This window comes from Neopelma chrysocephalum, unplaced genomic scaffold (assembly GCF_003984885.1).
Source record: "Neopelma chrysocephalum unplaced genomic scaffold, ASM398488v2 Primary Assembly neopelma1_25, whole genome shotgun sequence".
In the NCBI taxonomy this organism is placed as follows: domain Eukaryota; kingdom Metazoa; phylum Chordata; class Aves; order Passeriformes; family Pipridae; genus Neopelma; species Neopelma chrysocephalum.
In genome coordinates, this window is record NW_020897694.1 from 40,585,088 (window position 1) to 40,612,106 (window position 27,019).

The 27,019-nt window shown below is 40.5% G+C and overlaps 1 protein-coding gene across 5 annotated transcripts in view; it reads right to left on the bottom strand.

Annotated features, from left to right (window-relative positions):
- The window catches only part of MCF2L (MCF.2 cell line derived transforming sequence like), a 162,921-nt gene extending 138,219 nt beyond the window's left edge, over positions 1 to 24,702 (bottom strand). For 2 of the 5 annotated variants that reach the window (XM_027675061.1, XM_027675057.1), the window contains exons 1-2: positions 24,645 to 24,700; positions 13,510 to 13,708 (exon numbers count right to left, since the gene is read on the bottom strand). In XM_027675061.1, coding sequence (XP_027530862.1) covers positions 13,510 to 13,687 — 178 coding nt within the window. In that variant the 5' untranslated portion in view covers positions 13,688 to 13,708; positions 24,645 to 24,700. Of the gene's footprint in view, positions 1 to 1,688; positions 1,838 to 13,509; positions 13,709 to 24,644 lie in introns of those variants that run through there. The other 3 variants (XM_027675055.1, XM_027675063.1, XM_027675059.1) reach the window with 3 other exon arrangements.
- Between the last annotated feature and the right edge of the window lie 2,317 nt (positions 24,703 to 27,019).

A 27,019-nucleotide genomic window follows, 5' to 3' on the forward strand; every position in this document is an offset into this window, starting at 1 on the left:
AAGTTATGGTACCATATGGTCTTTTCCAAGACAGCAGATGAAAAATGGACCAGTCTCCAATCATGTTCCTGAATACTTCATGGCAATGTCTGGATCTCTGAAGAAGAACACTTTGATCCTCTTCACCATTCCCATTTGAGTACCCAAGAGGAAGAGCATTTTCAGGGCTTAATACTGTCACTGCATCAGCAGAGCACAAACAAGCAATGGGCAGAATGGGGAGGTTTAGCATTTTGAAATGTAATTTAAAATCGCGATTCCAAAGGGCAGCATACAGAGGCCTGAGGATGACAGATACAATGCACTGGAAGGCCTGACTTGAAGCTTTAGCTATACCACACCAACCCACATGAAAGGAAAAGTCTCTTTGGCCCATGCAGACTGATCTACATTTGCCGACTTAATTTTATAGCTTTCATGGAGTGAGGTAGCACAGTGTTCAAGAAATTAAATTGTTTGCTTTACAATAGAAAAAATGTTTTTATTGTCTAGATTTTTAAATGTGTAAAAGCAACAAGGAGAGGTAGAATAGGATTTGGAAAACAGAAACGAATAGCCACAACATACAAATAATTCTTTCACTCAACTTCTGTCCCTTTCCTTCCTTTCCTCCTGATATTTGCAGGAGAGTATTTAAAACTAAAGACCAGTTTCTCCTGGAAAAGATAGTATCTGCCTTATCTGCCTGCTCTTCCCACCTCCTCAATCCCCAAACAGATTCAGTTTGTACGCACTTGAGCACATGGACCATTCTCATGCAATATTAGTAATTTAGAGCACCCAAAGCAAATAGTAATAAAAGAAAGTCCATGAAAATTTCTTTTCTAGAGAGAGAACTCTTTAAAAAGAAATACCTCAGCAATGACAGCTGACATTATCTGTGGGGGGAACACAGTAAGTTCTCAGATTCAAAGGTTGTTTGAAACACTAAATACAAAGGCCTTAACTATTTTAGGAAGCAATCCCACTATGGAATTACTGCCTTTACTGACAATGTTTTGTCAACATGTGTTGTGTTTTTCTGTAAAGCCTAGTCTTCTCAGTACTATATGTTATTTTTCCAATATATATGGGAAACTCCTTTGTGAACAGAGAGTCACAAATATGACTTCTACCTCATGTACTTGTGGCCCAGGTACACACATACGTTTAACTGTGCTAAACACACCTGCTGAAAAACAATCTAATTCTTATGCAATACTTGCTTAACAGAGTTTTTCTTTCTTAAAGTTCAGTAATACAAGTAAGTTTTAAATTAGTTCTTTCTGATATAATTACACAACCACACTTGCATAGATTTATTTTTGGCTTGAACAGTTGAAGCTAATCATAAGCATCACTAAAATCTTCTAACACAATATATGAAATCATACACCTCTCTCAATCAGAGCAAAAATACTCGTCTGTGAGAGCGCATACATGTATCCCATATTAAGTTACTTACACGAACTACAAATAAAACCAACGTCCTGCCAAAATTCTTTTATATGGTAAATGTACTAGCAATTCCTTTCAGCAGCACTCTGATCTCTAGCTCCAAAAAACAGCTAAGACTGCAACAATATACAAACAATAGCACTGAGCTTTAGAAGGCAAGACTTTAAAAGGAAGTGTTCAGAAAAATAGAAGCTGTAAATAAATATTTACACACACATAATGAGTCCACGTTTAGGCTTGTAAATACCAACCTTTTTTGTTATTCTGTCCAAAATCCAAAGCATGTCGCACATCTTCTTTAATCAGGCATTTTATGGGAGAACAGCACAAATGACACAGCATTTGAGAAACAAATGCAGTCAAAAGGTCCAAGTGTGCATGTTAAACTCTTCTCAAATGCAGTAAAACTGAGAGGCTCAGTGTAGTGCATTTGGCTTTTGCAGTGAACTTGTTACCAAGGAAACCAGCAGCTGCAGGTGTTTTCCCATATACCAGGGAATGAAAATTGAGCAGTGAGATTACTTGTCTACTCAGTATTTTATTCACATGGGGTTTTTTTGTATCAACAACAAACTACTTCTCAAACTCTGTTAGAATAAGAGACTGCATTAAAAATAATTTAAAAAAAGCTTCCCCTGCACATGACCTTATTGAACAGTTAAAAGCACCTTTTTTCTCCTCCAGTCCCCCCTCCAGAAGTGAGCTGCCTCCCCTGAATAGTCTCCTTCAATAAGTGTGCAAAGCCCACCCCATGTCAAGGGTTTTCATCCTAAAAAGAGCTTCAACAACTTGGCAAGGCTCCAGCTACAAAGAAACAATGCAGACTTGGGAGAGGCCGCAGGAATGCCTATTCTGACTATATGGCATAGTTTGCAAAATTGTATCATGCTACAGAGATATCACCATGACTGATATGATTCATGCTTCTTAGGATGAAAGTATAAATACAAATATTTTATAAAACCCTAATGGAGATGCAAGTAGGAAATCCACTTTCAATGCAGTTCTTCCACAGAACATTAAACCTATAACTCAGTTACACACACAATGCTTACTTCTCATTTATGCTACAGATTCTCAAGGCCAGATATATAAATTTAAATATGGGCACTGCTTTTTTTTTTTTACATTAGCCCCTTTTCTCATAATAAGATACCAGAATATTTATCATATCTTCTAAGCTCTGAAAGCTTTTTTCCACTTGTCCTCTTTCAGTGTTATTGATTCAACAGCAGCATCTACTGGGCATGGAAGGGCAAGATTTAATTTCTTAGAAGAGATTAAAGGGCCAGGCACAGTGGCATGCAATACTCACAGCATCTGTCTCTGGATACTTTGGCAGTGGTCACTGTGAAACCAGAAAGGAACTAAATTTTTAAATATGCTTTTGCTCTCTATTCACCTCTTCAAAAGGAAAACAAACCCAACAAAGAGATGGACGAAAGAATAGTAGTGACTTCTTGTTGCCCTTTGGAGATAACATAACACATATATACATATTACATTTAGGAATATTAGATACATTGGGCTAACAGAACCAGTTGGCAAGAATTCTGCCAGTAGAAGTATTCAAATATTCTTAAAGTTCATGCAATGAAGAGTTTTATTATAAACCTTTTTGCTCTTACAATCTATTTTTCCTCTTTGTTAAGCAATTACACAGGTTTTCAAAATAAATAAATAGAAAAACCTCCACCAAACCAGTACCAACCAAACAGCAGTGACTAATAACCAAGCAGATCAGATCAAGCACAAGTTCTTCAAAGCTTCACAGAGAACAAGATGAACACATGTGAACCTACTAAATGCTCAAAACAAGGATTCCAGAGGACTTTGGCCTTATAACACCCAGCATTTGCCTTCCATAATAGAATCTACCGGGGTCTAAATTCTGTAAGTGGAACACAATAATCGAAGGCCACATTTCTGACAGGCTCATCTAAGCAAGCCAAACGAAATGATGGGGCAGCTCAGCCTCATCCCTTCCTGTGCCCTGCTGCAGAAACTGGTATTTTATCTGCCTGCTGAAAGGCATACACCATGATCAGGGTTCACAATCATACCCCTTGCCTGGCTTTTGACATCTACACAATTCCTTCTTTTAAAATGCAACCAGATGAGAACAGGAGCCCTATTCCAAGCACTCACTGTGCATCACAAGCCAAGTAATTCTTTATTAGATGCATAAATGCTACTGGAGACAGAGAGCAAACTCAAGACTTTCATTTTACAAGTTGAGGCCTCAGTCATCAGCAAAACAAGTTTCCCCTTGCTACCACCCCCTCTAGTTTAGTGAATCTTCACTCCTTCAACACGGATTCGTCATCCAAGAAGAGCCCAGCAGCCAGTCAGGTGAGCATCCACCCAGACTTCCAGGCTGAGAAGGAAACTGAGGAGCACTCTTTTTGTAGGCAAGTGCTCCAATCCCTTTGCTATGACATGTTGGGAACACCAATGCCTTTTTACCCAGCCTGCATAAAGCTGACTATCCTACCCTATGAGAGGCCCAAGCAAGGTGTATGCTGGGCACATGTAGCAGCTCAAGAACATCACATGTCCCAAACTAAAGATGAATCCTCATCAGAAAAATTACTGAAGGAATTACACCCTCTTGGACTTAAAACATCTAAATGCTACCAAAGCACCACGAACACTGGCACTGTTCTCTCCTTCATGCCACTGGTAAGCCTCTTCTTCCTTTGCAGTGTAGTGAAGTACAGCAAGTCCAGCAGCACTGCTGGAGCCCCTCCAGTTGATAAAACAGGAAGACAACTCAACTTCTCCCTTTGGGATCAGTCCAGGCTACAAACACATGCTATTTTGATACCTTCTATAATCTCATCAATAGCCTTCCTATGTAAATGTGTTTTGCAAAAGCGAAAAGGGCAGGGAAGGGCCATTTCTGTGGAATGAAGTATGCCAGGGTACACGATACAACAGAGGCACATTAAAGGACACAGAACAGCAAATTTCAATACATAGTATGGTTCTATAACATACACTGCATGTTCTAAAATGAGGTGTTTCTCAAAATAAGCAGTAATACGGAGGGGGGAAGAGTACAACAGCTCAACATGTGTAACGTGGCATTTTTTCTGTATTTTCCCCCTGATTCTCTGACTACAAGCCCTGTCTATGTGGAAAAAAGAAGCTTCCAGTATTCCTCCTGCAAAAAACTTCTCCTCAACACAGAGTTCTAGTGAAGAGGACTTCAGGCAGCATTAAGAGAGCTGACTCTGCTTTTAGGCCCAGCAGCCTTGTCTCAAGTGGATTTTTTGGCAATTCCAGACAGCATTACAGAGGGCCCCAATACCTTCTCTGCACATAAGTGGCCTCATGCATGTATCTGCACACCTTACTGGAAAAAGAAGCTGCTAGTAAGACTGTCTGGTTTTAAAAGACCAGCTCTGTAGCTCAAAGCAACCTCAGCAGAGCAACACTGATGTGGTTTCCCTAAAACCTGCACCTTTTGGACATGTTTTCTTGGCAGCAGTTAATCCCAGGTGGGTTATTTTCCATTCAATCCATCATTTTCAGTGTAGCTGTTTTTCCCCCAAGATGATTTTTGGATGGAAGTGACACGTGTCGCAAGGATACCTCAAAGCCTTCCTCTCCTTCTTCCACACACTTAGTAATCAGCAGAAGTTAAGGTAAGCCTTTGCAAAACAAGTTGCACAAATTTAACAGTGGAGAGTTTTAAGTGACAGACTCCAGATGCAATATCAAATTTACTTCCCTCTTCTCTAAATAGAGTTGTTCAGCAACAGTCAATGGAAATTATATTAGTTTGTTCAATAATTAGTTTAGATGACATTTTAAGATTATAAGCAATAATCTAATTATGTGCAATAAATAATTTTAAAGAATCACAATTTTTCTAATGTACCCTATGATCAACAAACAGGCTTAAGCAGATCTGGTAAGCTGAGCTGAGAAAATAAAACTTATCACTAAGCAACTTAAATTGCCCAAATTAAACACACTATCTACAGCTGAAGGAAAAGGTTTTCCTTTGACAGCTGGCCATTTAACCAGTTCTGGTCAACTCTAAACCAGGACATTTTTCAGCATCCAAGAAACCCAGCCATATCAGTATGCGTCCAGTCTTCAGCTTGTACCTGAAAATAATAAACAAAGGAATTCCTAGATAGCTGTCTTTTCAGTGGCAGAAAGATTTCTAAGCACCTTATTTGTGGACATAAATACTTGCAACTATAGCAAAAAGCAAAACAGTAGTTGAAAAATAAAAATCAATATTTTATTTCATTATTTTCTACTATTTACATTACCAAAATACCCTCCTCCTATGCAATGACTTTGACTTTCTAAACACTGAGAGTGCATCTGATTAACCCCAGCAAATCTGCACATTTGCATGAAACAGCCCTGAGTAATTCTTCAGTGCCAGAGGCAACAACTGAACCCAATATCTAATCTGGGTACTGGCTAGAACTGAGGCAAAGCAATTCATTTCCATGACAAACGGTCCAGCACAAACTGCTGCACAAACGGTCCAGCTGGAAGCCAGTGAGTCTGTCTAACCCCACCACATTTTACCGTACAGATATGTAGATGACCCTGAAATGACATTAAGACAGCATGTGAAACCTTGTCACTCAGATGGTTTCTATTGCACCTATCCAAGACCTAATGTTTACATTCACAACTTCTCCATCTTCATGGCCTAAGGAGCAAGTGCCAAATCCAGAAAGCATCCTGCCCTTACAGAAGAATAAGCCAATTTCTAATACAGAGTTTGGGTTTTTCTGTTTGGATATTATAATCAAGCAGATTTGCAAAGATATCCACTGACTACAGATGCAGGAAAATGGGATTTACAGAATGCCCAAACAGGTTAGACATGTAGCCTCTCTTGAATTTCAATTATACTGCTGCTTAGGCACTTTTCCAATTTCTTTGGAGCCACCTGAGGCACCAAAAGCACAAAGGTACTAATGTCAGAGACTAAACAGAATTGACATAGCTTTCCTGTTTTAGTTTCAGCAAGTATCTGAGGCGTCATCCTGCACTAAGAATTCCTGAAAAACAAAGCATAATTTACATCAAACAAGAAAGATCTGTTACATTCAGATGCATCACAAAAGCTATGAATTTTCATAATAAATTGTTATTGCTTTCTCTTCTGATTAAATGGCTATATATTTGAAATAGATTATAAACAAAAGTACATCTATAACTACATAATATTAAAATATATAAATCCAAGAAAGTCGTATTAACTTTCACCTGCTGTATTTTGCTGGAGAATAACTTCATATCTCCCTATGTCACATAATAATGCCACTATTTGAGGAAACTCCAAATTTCAGTTTACATTCATCACTTCTTACCATGAAAGTATTCTGAACACCATGCAGAACAAAGCAGGTATAGTTTCCCCGTAACTTAATCTTAAAAAGTCCTTGCTTCTTTGTACAGATAATTGCAGTTTGCCTCTCCCTTGGCAAGGAACTCTCCAAGCACAGAATAGGCAGTGAAATGAAGGCAGAACTCCAGCAATACCTCTCAAGTTCATATGATCTCCAGCTAAAAAGGAACCCCAGTCAAACTCTTTCTGAGAAGCAAATCACTCTCTAGGTAATGGGAGAATAGAAAGGGAAAAATAAATGCTGTGACTGGACTGCTCATTAAACCAGGGAAAAAGTAGAACGAAGTGTAACAATGCAGCAAAGGTATTTCCAATACACCAAGTACGCACTGAAAGTTGTGATGTATAAGCCCTTGCAGGACATGTTACTTGGAACATCTCTCTAAAATCTTCCTCAACCAAGTTCAGAGAACTTTGAAGAAAAAATTAAAAATGCTTTCACACCTTTAATAAAGGCTAAGAGGAATTTCAGGCAGGACGGTTTCCTGAAAAAAATCTTTTCAGCAAGCAGCAGCTGAACTGAAAGTTCATCAGCTGTGGCACCAAATTGCAGACATATATATGTTCACACATATGTACACACACACTCTGAATTTTACTGCCAACATGTACCAAAATACCTCTCCATAGATCATTTTTAGCTGGCAGTGTGTTTTTACACTAACGGAACTTTTCTGCTCTAACTTCTTGAACTGAATGATACTAGCTGAACATTAAGTTATTTTTATATATTCCATATTTGCTGCAATTCCAAGGAAATAAGGAATTGGAGTAGGATGTCTAATATTAATTTAATTTAAGAGGCTGGTTAACCTGCATAGCTTAGAAGTCTTAAGAAGAAAATCCTGACAAGACTCCTACTGATTTTAATCAGACTGGATTTTACTGCTCTATTACTCAAAGCAGCAACACAATACAGAAAGTTTACCATGCAAAGGTTCTCTTTTCCATGTTAGATAGATTATTCCAATTAGCTCTAAACCTGTCTCATTTTGAAAAGTTAAGCTCATAAGAATTTGCCAAATTCCTTCAGTAGAAACTCAGTTTTAATAAAAAGCAGACCATTTAACTAACACATAAAAACATTGGCTTGCAAACACGTGCTGAAGCTGGTTACCAGTCCTATAGCAGCCAATAAAGAAACACGCTTGAAAAAGACATTTATTTATAAAATTGAGTTCCACTGTAAGCAAATAGCCTTGAACATCGTGAAATGCTAACTGTGCACACATATCTGCTATATCTTACTTGGACATGCACTCACATCAATCAAACTACCAGTACCAAACAAAGCTCCACATGAATATACTTAAAAGCTCCAGAGTAAAACACATCTAGTCTTTTAGGGACAACCCACTGTCACCAAGCAGACGAAGAAAAGCATACAGCAAAACAAATACTCTTCTCTGCCAACTGTCATGGTGATCCCAGAACCATGTTCATAAAACAGAAGATAAATCCTGAATTCCTCCTTCTTGAGCATTGTGACAGATGCCACCTGGGACAACAATAGCTCCCAGCTACGTGCTGGACTGTGTATCACTAAGTGGCTTGTGTATTATAGCTTAGGGACTCCTGCCCTGGTTGGCTTGTATTTAAAGGTAAGAAACGTCATGGGCTATTTAGCACCTGCATGGACAGGCTGAGGAGTACATAATGCCATCTTCATTCCACAGAAGATGTACCAGTGTTAATCAGATGACAGTGTCGCTCCCATGAAAAAAGCAGTTGTGTTGTAGCTGCATATGGATATTCTAACAAAGAGGAAATCTCCAACTGCCTCACAAATTTTGGGTTTAACATGACATTTTAATTGGGGGGGGGTTGAGTATGCAAACATCAAAAATACTTGGTATGATATTCATAGCCTCATTTTTCACATATACCTGCTAGCTGAACTGTAAATTCATCAAGTGTGGCACCAAATTACATATATATATATGCACACATATATACACACACACTCTGAATTTTACTGTTAACTATCAAAATATCTCTCCATAGCTCATTTTTACATCTAGTATATAAGTTACCTTATATATCTAGTACATACTTATATATCTAGTATATAAGTTATCTATATCTAGTTTATATGATATCCCCTGAAAAAAAGCTTTTCAACAAGTTGTTACTTAAAGTATGCTGTAATGTACACAGCTTTGCCAATTAAAATTAAAATTCTAGTGAGATATTCTCCAAGAAGCTTTATCATATTAAATATCAAACACCTCCAAAAATCAAGGAACTTTTCAAATAAATTGGATTTTTGTGGAGAAGTCCTTCATTTATGCAATAGCACTCTTTTAGCTACCAATAAAAGCAGTTTCTAAGATAAATTTTAGATAAATTATATTCTAAAGGTTGTCTTTGTAGAACTTGAGGAATAGAAAGGACTGGATCCAAACAGCATTAGCTGCTGTTTTTCTGAAAACTCACTTAATTTGAAACAGTATAATTATTATAACAATGAATACCTACAATGCTTCTGTTGTACATTACTATTGAAATCTTGTATTTATGCAGTTCTGACTAGTGGAGGCAAGGGACTAGTAAGTATAACTGAAGTTATACTATGGGTTCAGAGCATAATCAGAGTTACCAGGATATACAACTGTTTAAGAAACAACATGTTGTTTTTTCCCCCGCTCTGGTGCAGGTGACGAGCCATCAGTGGTCTTGATAACGTAACCTGACCATACTTTTCCAGTGATCTTGCAGCACATATATTATTCAGTCAAAGCTGCCAGCCTCAGTAATGCCACTGAGCAGTACCTAAAGGTGTTTATGTACGGAAAACAATTCAATTTAACATTTTGAGATGATACCACACATTTTTTTCCAAGAGCACGTGACTGTAACAGATGAGCATTTCAAGTGCCTGTGAGTACAACAGCTGATAGTGTGTTTTGCAGCACTGTTACAAGTGTTAGAATTGGCACATCACAGTCCTTAGCTGCCTTCTCAGCTGCCTTGTAATTTCTCATAGAAAAATGCTAAAAATGAGGTAAAATGCTAAAAAGTCACACATTTTATAATTTAAAATAGTTTAAAAAACTGTTTTCCTACTCATGAAGTATGTCATCTTAGGTTAAGTTTGGACCAAGGAAACTTCAGACTTCAGTCAGTTGTCACATGTATTCTTGGATTCCTCAAAACCTGGGCAGAGCCTTGACAGTCCCTTACTTTTGTAAAAGCTTTGACTACAGCACCCTCATGGTTAGTCATCAGCAATCACTAAGATGTAACATTAGCAAATCTTGATACCACAGAAGGTATCAAATGCTTCCTTTCTGCATCATGGCAGAATGCTGAAAAACCATGTGAAAAGATTATATTCCAAACAGACCTGAGCTCAACAGAGAAAATAAACAAACAAACAAAAAATAGCAATTTGAATTTCCATTTGAAAGGGAAATCTCTAGAGCAGAAAAGCCCCATTCAAAAAACAAAACAAAAATTGTTGTTATGTAAATAACAACAGTGCAGCACTTCTGAAGTCCAATGCCAGACAGGTAGAACATAACAGGCACTATGAATTTACAGTAATACTGGATTTTTTTTTAAATTATTTTTAAAGACTCGTGACTGTCTTTCATGCCTCCATCCTTTCTCCAGGATCTTTCCATTTTTCAGCCTCTGCTGAAGATGAGGGGGAAGGATGTATTATACACACAATCTGAAATGAGGCAAGAGAACACACAAGTTGATCTGACATTATCATGCTTCCATCTTGGTTGTGCTCTGCCACAAGCCGAATTTTGCATGCTGCTTCATCTTTTGCTTTCAAGCTGGACTTTTAAAGTTTTCAAGATGCAATATGTTCTCTCTGTGTGCAAACTTGCAGACACAATGAAGACCTGATCTTAATTATAACTTCTAGAAAGACACTGTAGTGAAACTATTGCTGTTAATATAGTATCAATAGCACAGCAGATGAGTTCCTGGGGAGGAGGAGAGAATTAAAACTTCAGAAACAGCAACATATGGTTTAATGAAGAGCAGCAAGATGCTCTCCATCATACAGTATTATTAGTCTTCATGAGAGACTAAGAACTCTCACATTTGCTTTCAGAAGCCAAAAATAGAGAAGGGAGAAAACTTCAACATTGTTGGAGTTTATCTTCTGCAGCAGCATTTCCCTTTCTGCCTTTTCTCACCAGAAAACTATAAAGCTTAGCTTCACAGAACAAGGGACTATGGCTCTCTTTACCAACCACAAGAAATACTTGCTTCTTTTCCTGAAATAAATATTTGAATAAGTATTAAAGCTAGAGCAAAACAACTGCTCATTCCACCATATACCCAACAAACAAATTACCCATTTTAAATGTTTACTATGTTATGCCACTGTAGTTCTTTTCAGAGCAGATTCATTTTAGCAGTCCCTTGATAAAGTCAGAAAATATTAACATGCAGACTGCATCAATTAAGAGTAATAATTTGTTAAAAATCAAAACCCAGTAAAATGGCCACAAACACAATGATTCATTCAGTCCTCAATACTAGAAAAAACAGTATTAATTATGACACAAGAAGAGCTTTCATACTTCATTTAGTTTTAAAGTTTATTAACTCTAGCAGAAAATCATCCGTCACTAAGTTTCTCATGTAGTCTCTGCCTAGTTCTGGAAAAGCTCCTTTCCCAGTCTATACACTATTGTCTTTTTCAAGTCAAAAGAAAAAACTTTTTTTTTTTTTTTAAATTACATCCTACTTTTTCCAGGCATTAAGAGTATCGTATCATCAGGTGCTTTTCAGTTTCAGTTAATGACTTGCAATTCAGCTGTCGAGCCAGGTACGGATGTAATCCACAATGAAAAATTTCTATATCTCGGGCCAGGAAACTTCGTCCAGAACTTCTTTCACAAAACCTCATATCCCTTGCACATACACTACAGTGATAGAAGGACAGCAGCCACAGCTAAAAGTGAAATTAGCATAGCCAAGTATGTGCAGGCTATTATAGGCAGTCTCATGCCTATGAAGTGTATGTATAGACTCAGTTCCTGGTCCGCCTTCAGTGGTTTCATTCCAATCTGTGCAGCTTACTAAGCTTCCTTTGTAGATCAACCAATCAACCATTAACTCACTGATACTTCAACAGAGAATACACATGCACCTTCATCTGAATCCAACACAGCTCTGCCCTGAATTTCTGGAGAGGAAGAGTAGTAATTTCCCATTTTAAATCCTTTAGATAACACAAGACAGAAACGTCTCTCCTCTGAGTTCATACTCCAGGCCTGCCTTCCCAGGACTTTTTGTTTCTTCTTCCACCACAGAAGCACAGTCCTCTCAGCCTAGCTTAAAGCATTGAGATGAAATCAAGTACATCTAGCTCACCTCCAGCAGTGGTTTGTTTCAGAGATTTCATTAAGAACAGGCTAGAGACTGTGCAAGCTCTTTAAGTAGCCTGTTTAACAATTCTAATTATGTATGACTATTCCCTGCAGAAATCAAGTTCACATTTTCTTACTGTTACTCTATTAGATATGGACAACAAGAAAAATAAAACAAGCACATGACCACCTTGTTCCATAACTTACAAAGATCTCCACTATAAAGTCCAAATATGAGTGATCTCCTTTCAGTTTTCTCTTGCAGTCTAGATACACCCTCCTTATTTCCACAGAAATCATACCTGACCAACCCTGACATCATTCTGTGGAATTACTGCAGGGTTTTTTTGCATCTTTCCTTGTTGCCCTCAAAAGAAATCTCATATTCTGGTGAGACATCACTAGTACACAAGTAAAATGATTACCCTAATCACTACTTCCTGTTAAGTCAGAGCTGAACATGAGTCATTCTGTAGTAGCACCAACATCATTAGCTCATTACAGCTGAAAGAACGAGCTTTTTTTCTCTTAGGACAAAGGAGTCATATCCTGCCTTATAATTGTATATTAAATGCAAAATCGCATTTTAGTGAATTTCACCTTTCCGGTTTTGGATCATCCTTCCAGCTTAGAGAGGTTTGCATTAATATGTGAAGGTATTCTTTAATTACCTGTGAGACTTTATAAAAACAAATTTGCAAAAATGGAATGAAGATGTGTTAATAAAGACCAAATGCCATCAAATGCAACTGCTAATCAAATCTTAAAATTACAGTCCATCTGCACTAGTACCAAGGCAAAGGTCACATAGTTTATATATGAATACAACCTCCTGCATGGGTAAATATAAGATCAGATGGTATCGTAAAAAAAGAAGAAACACGTATTCTTAGTCCCAGTAACTATAAACTAGAGCTCACTAGAGTTTTCTGCTTATGGACCACAGCAACAAAAGCAATGTGACACGGTGCAGATGTATTTTGTACTTTCTTCTCAGCAGTTTCAACACTATGACTTGAAAACTGTAGGAAGGTAGGTCAGGTTTCTCTGGGATACCTATTTTTTGCTAAACAATTAATTCATAGAATTATTTTAATTTCTTATAACAAGTATCAGCCCTCCTGAGTACAGGTCTTCATTCTTCACTGGCTACTATTAAATGTTTGTTTTTCTGGTGACATCAGCCTCCTCTAAGTGAATACTCAGCTATTCCTTTACTTGGGATCCTGCCCTACTATCCTTGCCAGAGACACTATTGCTAAAATTCTTGAAGCCACCAGTCCTCTTCTAAATACAGTTTGGCATCCAGCCAGACAATTTCAAAATATACTATATTTTTCTCACCTGCTGTGCTTTCTGGCACCTCCTGCTTATCTTGCACAAGCTGCATGATATCTGACACCACAACCTGATGGTTTGTATCTTCTTCTTTCTCTTCATTAGGCTGGCTGGCTGTTCCAAAACAATTGCAGCTTCCAGTTTCTTTGCAGAGGATCAGGGTCCGATACCAGTAGTCAGACATGAAAATTCTGTAAGCTGATTTCTAAAATTTAAAAACAAACAGAAAATCATTTTCTGCAAAATGTAAGGAAAAAAACCTAGCTACTTGAAAGAAAATGCTCAAATAATGTTAAGACTGACAGTTACATATATCTTCATTTTATTTGAAGAAAAAATACGCTGTCAACACAACAGCCATCCATGGTATAGTATGCAAAGTAAAAACTCCAGGAGTCCCCTGTAGTTTCTTAAAATGCTGATATCATAGGTCAGGAAGCTAATGAAAAAAACCCAAACAAACAATATACAAATATGAAATCACATATGATTTTAATAACAACTGCATAAAGGCAAAAAATATCATTATCACTCTGTATTTTCAGCAGAACAAGTCATTATTTGTCTTAAAAGCACCTTCCAAAACTCAGTTTTAACTAGGTGAAAGAAAACCCCAGAACACTGACTGTCAAAAAGTGAAATAATATAAGAACAAAATAATAATAATTAAAAAAGAACAAGATACTATTATTCCCTTATATGGGGAGCTGAAATTACAGTTCAAAATTTTCATAAACCGATCAAGTGAATGAAGCCTTGACACTTGAAACGTGTCAGGAAGAGAAGATTCGGTTTCTGACACAGCACCCAGATCCTTTGGGGCTGCCCTCTTCCTGATCAGAAGGAAGAGGCAACAGTTCCCTTAGCCTAGAAAGAGCTGATTAGCAGGATTATTATATGTGCCTAAAAGAGAGCAAGCATGTTCTTAAACACCTGCAGGCTTCTCAGTTTACGTCAGAGAACTACAGGGTTGTTTTTTTTTTAACATAAACAAAAATCACCTTCTTGAAATTATAACTAAATCATCATTAACTATAAATGATTTCTTCTACATGAAGAAACAGCTTGATCTTTCCTAATACTTAGGAGTTGCTAAAAGGTATTTGGGTAATTTGCAAAGCAGAATCATTGAATAGTTTGGGTTGGAAGGGACCTTTTAGAAGTCACCTAGTCCAATGCTCCTGCAATGAGTAGGGACACCTTCAATTCAATCAGGTTGCTTAGAGCCCATCCAACCAGACCATGAATGTTTCCACCACCTCTATGGGCAACCTGTTTGTGTCTCACCACACCATTTTAAAAAAACCTTTCTTATATCTAATCTAAAATCAACTCTCCTTCAGCTTAAAAATATTACCTGTTCCTATCACTCCATGCCCTTGTAAAAAGTCCCTGTCCAAATTTCCTATAGGCTCCCTTCAGGTACTGGAAGGTGCTGTAAGGTCTCCCTGGAGCCTTTTCTCCTACAGGTTGAAAAATCCCAACTCTCTCAGCCTGTTTTCACAAGAAAAGTGCTCCAGCCCTCTGATCATCTTCATGGCCCTCCTATGGACTCACTCCAAAATGTCTACATCCTCCTTATGTTGGGGGCCACAGGGCTGGATGCAGCACTCCAGGTGGAGTCTCACCAGAGTGGAGTAGAGGGGCAGAACCACCTCCCTCGACCTGCTGGCCACTCTACTTTTGATGCAATCCAGGATATGTTTGGCTTTCTGGGCTGTGAGCACACATTGCCAGGTCATGTCCAGCTTTTCATCCACCAGCACCCCCGAGTCCTTCTCGGAAGGGCTGCTCTTGATCAGTTCATCCCCCAACCTGTATACATACTGGGGGTTGTCCTAGCCCAGGTGCAGCACCTTGCACTTAGTCTTCTTAAAACTGCATGAGATTCCAATGGGGCCACTTCTTGAGCTTGTCCAGATCCATCTAGATGGCATCCTGTCTTTCAAGTGTGACAACTGCACCACTCAGCTTGGTGTAATCTGCGAATCTGCTGAGGGTGCACTCGATCCCTTTGTTTGTGTCATTAATGAAGATATTAAAAAACACTTGTCCCAGTACAGACCCCTCAGGGACACCACTTGTCACTGATGTCGATCAGGACTCTGACCTGAGTGATCACTATCCTCCCAATTCCTCATCTACCAAACAGTCCACCCACCAAATCCATCTCTCTCCAGTTTAGAGAGAAGGAAGTTGTGGGGGACTGTGTCAAAGACTTTACAGAAGTCCAGATTAATGACATCTGTACCATTCCCTTGTCCACTGAGGTATTTACTCCATTGTAGAAGGCCCCTAGGTTGGTCAGGCAGGACTTGCCCTTGGTAAAGTCATGCTGGCTGTCCCGAATCACCTCCCTGTCCTCCATGTGCCTTAGCATTGCTTCTAGGAGCATCTGTTCCATGGTCTTTCCAGGCACAGAGGTGAGGCTGATAGGTTGGTAGTTCCCAGTGTCCTCCTTTTTACTGTTTTTGAAGATAGGTACAATGTTTCATCTTTTCCTGTCACCTGGGACTTCACCTGACTGCCATGATTTCAAATATCATGGAAAGTGGCTTGGGAACAACATCAGCCAATTCCATCAGGACTCTGGGATGCATCTCATCAGGTCCCATACATTCAGATTCCTCAGGTGGTCACAAACCTGATCTTCTCCTACAGTGGGAAGGACTTTGGTTCCCCGGTCCCCATCTTGCAGTCAGCCCATCTACTCGAGAGGTGTGGGAAGAGAGGTTGCCAGTGAATACTGAGTACCTCAGCCTTCCCCTCATCCATTGTTACCAGTTTGCCACCCTTACTTGTCAGCAGGGGTATACTTTCTTGGACTTTCCTTTTTTGGCTGACATACCTGTAGAAGCCCTTCTTGTTATTCATTGCATCCCTTGCCTTCAGTTTTGCCTTGGTCTTCCTCAGCCCATCACTACACAACCAGACTGCATTCCTGTTCTCTTCCCAGGATACCCATCCTTGCGTCCACTGTACTAGCAAGGTGTCATTTCTTTAGGAATTTATACCACATCCAGAGTTGGGTTTGTTCCCACTCTCCTCCAGAAGGTATGTGGGCAATAAAAATAACGTCCCAAACCTCCAAGCACAAGGGACCTGACATGCTTTTCCAAGGCAATCTGGAAAATACAGGCCCAAGCAGGGGAGATGTGCATCTCCCTGGGCAAAATTCATTGTTTTTGGATAAGAAAGAGATGCACAATCTCTGTCCTGCAAACATCTAAATCCAAGTGTTTTTAGTGCATCTCTGTTTCTAGCTGCTGATTAACTTGAGTAAAAGCATCACTCCAGAGTATGGATATTAGCAATGATAAAAGTCAGGATTCTCTATATTACATTTAAAGGTGTCAGTTTTATAGACTTGAACAAAGTAAAGTCTGTTTAAAAAGCCTTCTTAATATAAAAGGGTTATCTGTTTCAAAAGAGACAGGCAAAAAAAGACTCACATTATTTAGCCCCAGATCTCCCAAGCGTCCCCCATGAAGAGTAAAGTACTCTCTTTGGCACTTACTACACTGCTTCAACAGAAGAGATTTCCAGATAAAACACTCTTCAAGTATTACAGCAAGGTGCATCTTCTTTAGCCAACATACTGCCAATTTCCTCAGTTCTCCCTTTACCTAATTCCAGAGTTTTAGATTTTGTAGCATTTGTCAGAGGATGGTAATGCACTTAAAAGCAAATCTCTCAACTCTTTTTCTAGCTGCTGGACCTGACAGGTTCAGTGCACACATTCTCCTTGGCACACAGACAGCAGCAAACACAGTTTTACTAATGCATATACTGCTTGTAAATAATGTATGTAGCAAATAGTTCACAGGTTTAAGCTGCATCTGCCTCTGCAACTGTCTGGCATGCCACGTGCAACGACACACACAGGCGTGCACACGCAGGTACCTAAGCAGCACTGAGGTTCTAACCAAGAAAGCATGCCATAGCACTTCAACTTTTTTGGTTTTTAGTTCTGTGGAAGCAGGGGGAATTCTTTCAATTACCCTTACACCTGAGACATTAAATAGATTTTACTTCTTGAAGCCACTTAGTAAAGTTTAAGGTTCTCTAGCCCAAAACTTCTTTTTACTGCAAGAATTGGGGCAGAGATGGGGAAGTCTCCTCTGAAAGAGACAAGAATCCCAGACGCTACCAGCAGTTCTTCCCCTTGATCCTGTGCAAGGTGAACTGAAAAGCAGCTGGATCTATGCTTCAGGAGTCAGCAAATTACTCTAGGAATAAATTTTTAATTTATTGCTTTTCCTTAAGGAATGGAAACTCCTGAAGATTAGCAGAAATAATTATATCCAAACATGCAGTTAAAGACACAGATTTAATTTACGACCTTAATCCTTATCTAATTTTCTGATCCACTCATCATCTTGACTTTAAGAGCAGTAATGTGAACTTAGTTTTTAAGCCAACACAGTAGGGACTCAGAGGGCAAACAAACTGGGGAAAAAAGTACAAGAGGGCTGAAACATAACCATTGTTTTTCACACTTTCAAGAAGAGAGGCAGCTTGCACAGACATTCACAAAATTACTTGACCAAGATTGCCTATAAAAAGGAAAACATAAAAAAAGGGGGGGACCCCAAACAACCCAAACTTACTCTTTTAAGAGCTAATGTAAAATGTTCCAAATGGTCAAAGCATCCCTGATGGATATATCTCCACTTGGATCACTGCAAGGATACTGCAGACACAAGTAGCTTTTCTTATTATTCCAAAACATCCAAAGATAAACTAATGCCCTCAATCAGCATGAAAATACTAGACTGATATATCAAGAAAAAAGCTCAAGAATAAAATCTCCCTTTGAAACTTACAGGTCTAAACAAATGCTCCTGAACCTCAGTTTTGCATGCTAAAACCAATACTGCTTGAGAATTTGGAGGTTTCTGTTTGTTTTAAACCAGATTGCAGACATCAAAGTCAGTGAATTACCCAAGGAAAAGCAAGGGCAGAATCTGGATCCATTTGTCAGGACATAAAGGCACAGGTAGACTTCACCGCAGTCAGGATCTCTATCCATGGGCCCAAGAGCTGCACCTAAGCTTAGCCCAAGGCCTTTAGTCTGTTCTTCAGCTACACCACTGGTATGCCTGTCTACAACCCTGTCACATGGGCAGGCCTACATCACATCCCTGCCTTGAGTCCTGGCTCTGGATCCATTCTCTTCTGACTGGACTCCCTGGAGGGACCAGGTTTGTTGCTTGCCAGGTCAGGGATAGGTGGTAGAGCCTGTTACCAGTATCCAGTTTGGTGCAAAGCACACAGGAATGTGTAGGACTTGGCAGGAACCACTGTACAAGACCAGGCACAGTTACATAACAGCTTTGGCTGTGCTCTAAGGTAGGAAGGAGAAGTCTCCAAGAACACAGCAGGTACAACACGTCACTGTGAATTTAAGTCTTCATGTAAAAGCTCTGTTCTCCTCCTGTGGTGCCAGTTATTTCCACAGGGTACATTGGGTAGGGGTCACCATCCCCCCTATTTACTGCAAATAGTTGCCTGCTCTTCTGATATCAATTAGGTATGCTGTGTGTTTTGTCTGCAAGGTCTGGCAGCATGTTAGGTGGATGACACCTTAGCTTTGAAACTGTAATTACATACAGGACCCATAATGCATTAATATGCAATATAAAGACTATATAATAATATTCTTAATATCCATGACTTACTTCCTAATTCCACATTACTCCTTAATTAAGGTACAAATGCTTTCTGAACCGTTGCTTATGAAATTCAGACAAAAGAGCAGGTTTTGAAACTTCTGTTTCAATCACTTTGCACACACACTTCACTGAATTTGCTTCCTCCTTTAATTCAAGAATAACATTGCAAAGGCAGTAGTTAATAATTATCTTCAAATATAACCAGATTACGTAAAGCACACAGCTATCTCAGAAGCTTAAATCCATACTCTGCAGCCACTTCACCATGGCAGTTAAACCCAACTACTTGGATCCCCATCACCCTGAATCCATTCACTATTCCCCTGGTTATTTAGGCAGGGCATTATTTCTCAGGTGTAACACAAGCATTTAAATATATCTCACTTTGAAGAACATTTGTCTGATATTTTCAGATTGCCCTGTGAATTACCTCACTCAGCATTTAATCACTGCAGCATTTTACCATGCTTTCATCATTGCTCCATTTAAGTCACTGGGAAACAAAATATATTTGTGTGGGGGAAAACTGGTCCACATTTAGCACCTACTAAGATTTCATACCCTTATTTTTTATATACATGATAACACTTTATTCCAGTGTTCTTAAAGAAAAACTGCTTAATATCTGGCCTGAACAGGCAGGCTTAAACTCAGTAATTCACCAAGCTCAGTACACCCACACCAATAGAGATAGTGGAATTCCGCCTGCTGAAGTAAGAGCTCATCTATGTATCCTACAGGTCTCTGCAGGAGAATTGGACTGAATATCTGTACAGGACTAATGAACATTTCTTTATTTTAGAATGCATTAAAATACACTGAATGGTATCTAAACCTGTCAATATTGCTCTGATTAGAATCCTGTTTTAAGTGCGTGTGTCTGGTCTGCAGCATTCTTTCCAAATTTTATGCTTTGCAATACTGGCCAGTCATTCTTCCCATTGCCCAGTACAAGGAGAAAGTGCAAAATACATAAGACACATAATACATACAGCCTATATTTCTCCCATCCAAAGTCAGACATGAAACTGAGATGTCTAAGTTAAGAACCTACTTGACCCACGTGACTTCAGCATTCACTGGTGTAAAAGAGATGTGCATCCTGAGGGCTCATCAGTCCCTCTCATTGACTCCAGAGAGGGTCCAAGGCAATCGTGGATGAACCTGAGTTTGTATCATGAAAAGTCCCATTTTTGTCTACGTTACTGACAGAGTGCCACAAAATGTGAATCATGTAATAAAAACAATAAAGCATTTCAGGATTTTAGTAGAGCCCATTAAACTACTCAAGTTCTGCCTATGGAGATATTTTATTTCTACTCTTGTCCCTCCCCCAGTCCTTTCACATTTTGTTCAGAAAGATTAAGACAAAAAATCATCAGCAACAAAGCCCCATTCTCATCTCTCTCTATGGGAACGTAGAATATCCTTTTATGTTTTAAGCCAAAATCAATTCAAAGACTAAATATTTTCTCATTTGGAGCTTTACTGTGATCAACATTTAAACTTGAGTACTAAGCAGTCCTTCAAGATAAATGGTCTCATTTTTTATTTAAAAGCCTTTCACAAAGCATTAGAAATCGACAACAGACTTACGTGGAAAATACTAATATCAAAGAAATTGTATGACTATTTAGCAAGAGATATACTGAGGCCTTTTCAAAGGAAAAAAAAATCAAATGTGTTTCATAAGAGAAGTGCTTTCTTATCTATTCAACTTTTCGTCTTAGAGGTAGCCACTTCTTTTTTGAGGAACACTTTCAAGCTTAAATGAAGTCCTCAGCTGTCTTTCTTCCTCCTTTTGGGGCAGGCAGACAGGAAAAGTTTAAATTTGTCACTTAACTCAGAATTGGGTCTTATATTTTAGGACCTTTAACAAAAAAAAAAAAAGAAGGTAAACATACATCACAGAGCTTAGCTGAGTTCCCAAGACTTGAGCAACCTTCCTGCCTGCCTACAACCACTCTGCACATGGGTGAAGGAATAATTTCAAAGTAGTCAGCCAGATTCTCCCTCCCTTTTCAGAGCTACAGGCCCAGTGCCCACCAAGTTGCCCACAGACTGTTGGAGCAGAGCCTGAGGGCAAGGGAACAGCTTCTTGCAGGAATGAAATGAAGTTACTCTTCCTGCCCCATCAGCTGCGAGCATCTTCACTGGAGCTGCATCCGAAATCCTTCAGAAACTTGGACCTTATACGTTATTTTCCCTTTGGATCCTCCACAAGAAAAACCAGAGGCCTTCAACTTTAACATGGCACTGGATTTGAAAAGTGGCTTGCTGTCCATTCTGTTCAAACTTCATGTCTAATGCTGAGTGCAAGATCTTCCCTATTTTCAGTGAATATAGCCAAAGAAAGTCAGAGTCTGAGAAGAGTTGATCTAAATGTGGGGAAAAAGCACCATATTATAGAATTCTAGTTGCCTAGAGATCATTATTAGCAAAAGCGTAATTTTCTTAGTCTTTAGAACTCCCACCAAACCACCCACATTCCTTTTTAAATTAGGTATCTAAACTTCTCCTCCCGCCCCCTCATACTGCCCCCATACAAAGTTTTCTTTCCCACTCATTTCTCCATCCATCCATGAGAAACCAAACAATCCCACTGGCCTGAACATGGTGTCCTCTAAAGTGGCATGGAGAGCAGCTTACACCTCTCTAGAACTGTTCAGTCTGTATCTGTTTCCACTCAGATTTCACACAATTCAGGGATTTCCCCCCAGACCCCAGGGAATGACAAGCTAGGTTTAATTTTTAGATTAAGCCTGAAACACAATAGAAGCTGATAGTGCTATGCAGCACTCTGTGGAGAATGAGGTGGTTTTGTACTTGACCCTTTATTTCAAGGTGCTCCTAAATCTCCCCTTGTTCAAGTTGTTCTCATGATAAACCCAAACTCCCATCTCACCGATGTGTTATACTGGATGCACAAAGCTGTGATGAACACAAGACGCTGCCCACCAGCACGAAGACACTACACAAATACCATTTGCTTAACTCAAAGGTACCCGTGGCCAAGCATGCAAATTCCAACTCCTAGACTAATTCAGCTGAAAAAAGAAAAATATATGCTACTTTCTAAAGGCCAGTGAGTACATGGTATATTCTATTTTAATTTATTTATCATGGGAACGAGCATCATAATATTAGCAGTTTCTCCTGAAGGGAGAACTTGGAATGCCTAAGACCTTTCTTTGCAGAAAGCTTCAAGGACAGCGCCTTTGTTCAGTGACCGTAAAAGCAGTACGTGCTTTGCTCAGCTTAGAGGACACAGGTCTCTGAGAGATCACTTGGGTCACTTCATCCCACCGACTTGCTGACAAACATATAATAGGTGTCCAGTTTCAAAGGGCTCACAGACCATCTACTCCACATGTCCCTTCTCTTCCTCCTCCCTCCTAACCCCAGCTTGTGGCAGATCAAAAGCATTTTGTAATATCCCATAAAAAACCCTCAAGACCTGTAGCTTCAGCATTCAGCCTTTTACCATCACGCACATGGGAGAAAAAAGGCATGGCTGAGGTTTCCTAAGGCTAAAGAAACCTTCTCTAACTGCCTATCTACAGAGATGGAGAGCACTGCTGCCAATGTATCCTGTGCCTGCAGAATTTGTTGCATAGGAGTGCAAGGTAAAGGAGATACTTCAGGAAAGAAGAGACAAGTTCTCCTCCCATCTGTCTGGGATTTAATTTCTTGTTAAGTAACCACGATGACTACTTCCTAACAAAGTTGTTATAGATTTACCCAATAGAGTAATTTTGTTAGAAACAGCAACTGACAACAACTTTCATCTTGAAAGGAGAACTGCATTCAAAATTTCAAATTTTAAGACAATTACACCTGGTAGCTATTTTGAAGCTCCAGCAAAGCCTCAATAGTGCACACAGATGCTGCCTTCAAGACTGATTTTACAGACGTATTTGTCATTCAAAAAAAAGGCCTTTCTATGCAATTTCTGTAATTACTTTTGTATAGTCCAGTCCCAAATCAGTGAGGCATATCAGCTCTGGAAGCCATCTGAAACACAAAAATCACAAAGTTCAACAGAAAAAAAATCATATGGATGCAATCCAGACCTCCCTACAGAAGGGATAAGAATGGATAAGAGGGTTGTGTGGTAGCAGCCAGGCCCTAAACGAGAAATAACATGCAACATCAAGTACAAAACCAATGCTCAATTCTCTGCTTACCACTGTGCCTTTATTAGGCATGTACTTTAGCACCTCCTTGAATTAGTGTCCATATCAATTTTTTCACTCCCCCCTCCTACTAAAATGACAAGATGTTAGAATACTGTTCTTTATTTTTCAACATGCTTACCCAACTTGCACAGGATAAGTACATTAATAAACACAGACCCTGCTACTGAACATTAATTTGACTGTTCCACTCCCCAAGCCAGAAAAGCCATATGAGTACTAACAAACTCCAAAAAGCACTTGAAAACTGTCATAAAAAGGCAACCTACAAGAGATCTTTTAGAAAATAAATCTGGTTTCTTTTTATTTGCTTTCTCAGCTTTTACTACTCACATTCTCAGTCATTCTGCAATCACTAAATCAAACTGGCTTTAAAAATTAAATAAAAGGTTTTCAAGAACAAATAGGCAGTAGGCATTGCCAAGGCTATCGAAGTTTAAAATTCCTTTTCAAGGGTTTTGGCTTAAAATATCTTTAAACAAACCTTTCTTTCTGTTTTTTACATTACAAACACTTAAATCTCCTTCCTTTTGTAGATAAAAAAGGAACAGAAGCAAAAAAACCCCAAACCACCAAACAAAAAACAAAAGAAACAAACAAAAAACCCAAAACAAAACGATCAAATCTACAGACAACACTGCTGGCAAATTTATTTTAGTAGTCCAGTCCCAGGAGCCCCAGCGAAATGCAAAAGGTAAACAAACGGCAGAAACGTCCTATTTTACAGTCTGTGTGATTAACCATTGCAGGTAACACCAGCCAACACCACCTCCTCACACCAGGGGACCGCTTTGTTTCACTAATTCGGGGATGCTGTCCAGTTTGCTCCCACAGCCCCAGCTGCACAAGCCCTGCTCGCACCATCGCAGCGCAGGGCAGGCTCGGCGGGGCAGCCCCGGCCGCCCCCACACCCCCGGGAGCAGAGGGCATCTTGTGGCGACCGCCCCGTTTGATATTTATCCGCTCGTTCTCAGGCAGGTTACCGTACTTGCCTTTGTTTGCCTTCCTCCCCCAGCCCGGATCTACCGCCACCGAAACTGAGGGGGGCTAAATAAAGAGGAAGGAAGAGAAACACGGACAAGCTCCCGCCGAGGAGCCCCGGTGAGCGGCGGTGCAGCCGCCCCGACACGCCCGCCCGTGACCCGGCGGCGCGGCCCGTCCTGCCCGGGGCTCCCCCGCCTCTGCCCGGGGTCGGGGCGCTCCCCGGGGCCGAGCGGGGCCGGGCGGGCGGTGCGGGGCTGCCCGCGGGCCATGCGGCGCCCCCACTCACCTCGGCGCCCTGCCCGGAGGACCAGGTGGCCGCTGCCGCCGGCACTCTGCAGTTCGCCCCGGCGAGTGGGGCAGCACCTCCCCCCGGGGCCGGCGGGATGGGAGGGAACGGGATGGGATGCAGCGGGGGGGAGGTGGCGAGGGGCCCCGCCCGCGGACAGGGGGGCGGTGGCGGGGGGCTGCCTTTTGTCAGGGCTCCGATCCTCGCCCCAGCATCGGCATCCCTCGCCCCGTGCGTGCTCCCAGGGGAGGCGGCCAGAGGCCCTTTGTGTGGCGGGGCGAGGCAGCGGAGCAGAGCAGAGCAGAGCGCTCCTCCCCGCCCCGGGCGCGCCGGCCGCGCTTCCCTCGAGCACCTGGAACGGCCGGGAGGCACTGCCGCCTCCTCGCAGCCGCTCACAAAGGGCAGGTGCTCACCAGGTAGGGATTGTTGGAGTTAGGGGCTTCGCATGTCTTTTTCAGGGAAAAGTGGTTATTTCCAGGAAAGCCGTTGCTACCTGTAGGAGTATGGCATCATCTTTTGTGGCATTGTGGCAATTAGGGACAGGGTTTAGTGGCACTGCTGGGTTAACGGTTGGACTCGGTGATCTTGGAGGTCTTTTCCAACCTAAACAATTCCATGATCCTGTAATAGCAGAAAGGTACACTCTGTGCCATGCGAGTTTTGCAGCCTTAGTTCTGACATTTCCTGGTGTTTCAGTGTTTGGCTCACAGCGTTTTGTCTTGCTTTTATTGGAATGTGTGTATGAAGGTAACAGCGTTTTTGCGTTTACATCTTGATCAGACAATTGCACAGCTGGAAGCGGGTTAGTTTTCCCATTATAAAAAAGAAAAAAAGGCAGCAAACCAGCCAACAACAGGTGTTTGCTTTTTCATTCAGGTATCCCCAAACAGTAAAAACTTTGCTTGTAAGCAAAACAGTGCGCAGCATGTGCTTTCATGTGCTGCATGTATAAACACGTGGAAAACAGGTGCTGCAGAAAAGACGTGCTTCACGGGAAGCATCCAAGATGTGTGCCAAACTGACCACATGGGCTTTCCAAATCCCTTCTCCTCTCAGATGGACAGAAGTCTTTCATGCTACGCTACACCTGTGCTTGCAACAGTGATGGTTTACATTCATGGTAACTGAACTGGTTTCAGAAATGAAATTTTTTAGGAAGTGTATTCCAGGACTGAGGACAAAGAGGGGTTACCACATATTTCTTGCACTTATCTTTCTTTAGCAAGAGGCTTCTCATTTTTAGAAATACATCAGATGACAAAGATATGCTGTATACATTTGTCTTCTTAATAACCTGGAATGCTCTTTCTTAAAGCCCAGTGACCCACGGTAGTGTTAGGAAATGTCTTACAGAAACAAGTTTCAGTATCTAGCAGCTTCTTATGGCAGCTTAACCCAAAATGGGGTCAAACTGAACCTGAGGTAGGTAAGTAATCAAGTCACCTTAGCAACACCCATGCTCTGTTCTCACATGCCACTGTGTCATGGGAAAGAGTGAGCCTGCAACACGTCACTGCAAAACTCTGCAGAGAGAAAGTGCAGATTCAGATAGATCACTGTTTTTTAATTTCCTTTTTTTTTTTTCAGTACCTCACAAGAATATTTCAGTGTTGGTTGAAAAGATCTGGTTGGCTGTCCAGGGAAAAGGGCCAATTAATGATGACATGAAAGAGCAGAGAGGATGCCTTAATTTGGAGATACTGTCAAAAATAGCTTTGAAAGAAGTCTCTGAAGCACAAGGGAGGGAGCAATCAAACATACAATTTAGATTTCAGTTCTGTTTTGTGTTGCAGGCATTTTTTGATCTCTATTCCTACAGCTACACCTACAGAAGTAAATCTAATGGGGCTGGGGTTCAGGATTAAACCACAGCACTGGTCAGCTTCTGTACTGTCTCCAGGGCGGTTGTGTCCCCAGTGTGATTCTGTCTAGCAAACCAGCAGTCCCTGAGGCAGCTCCCAGCACAGCTCATGGGTCAGTATGGGCCAGGGGCCATTCCCAGCAGACTGTCTGTATGCAGCTGACCTATTTTGGGAGATAAGAGAGTTTAGCTGTGTGTATGCAAGGCCATGTCGTGCCAGTTGGTTCCTGTGCCAAAGGACAGTTCCTGACCTGCTTTATTGGCTAGTAGAAAGATGAGGGGTTTGACTTTTGTGATCCCTGCTGTGTTCTGTGTCAAACCAGAACCTTAGGCACTGGCTGGAGTTAAGCAGTGAGAAGTCAGACCAAAGACCTGAGCATTTTATTGATTGAGCAGGATTTCTGCGGAAATCTTTGCTCAAAAGAAGGTAGTTGCATTGGCTAGTAGTATCAGAATTTATGGAAGAAATGTATCTTATTATGAATAGACTTTGTTTCCTCAGATATGTTATTTC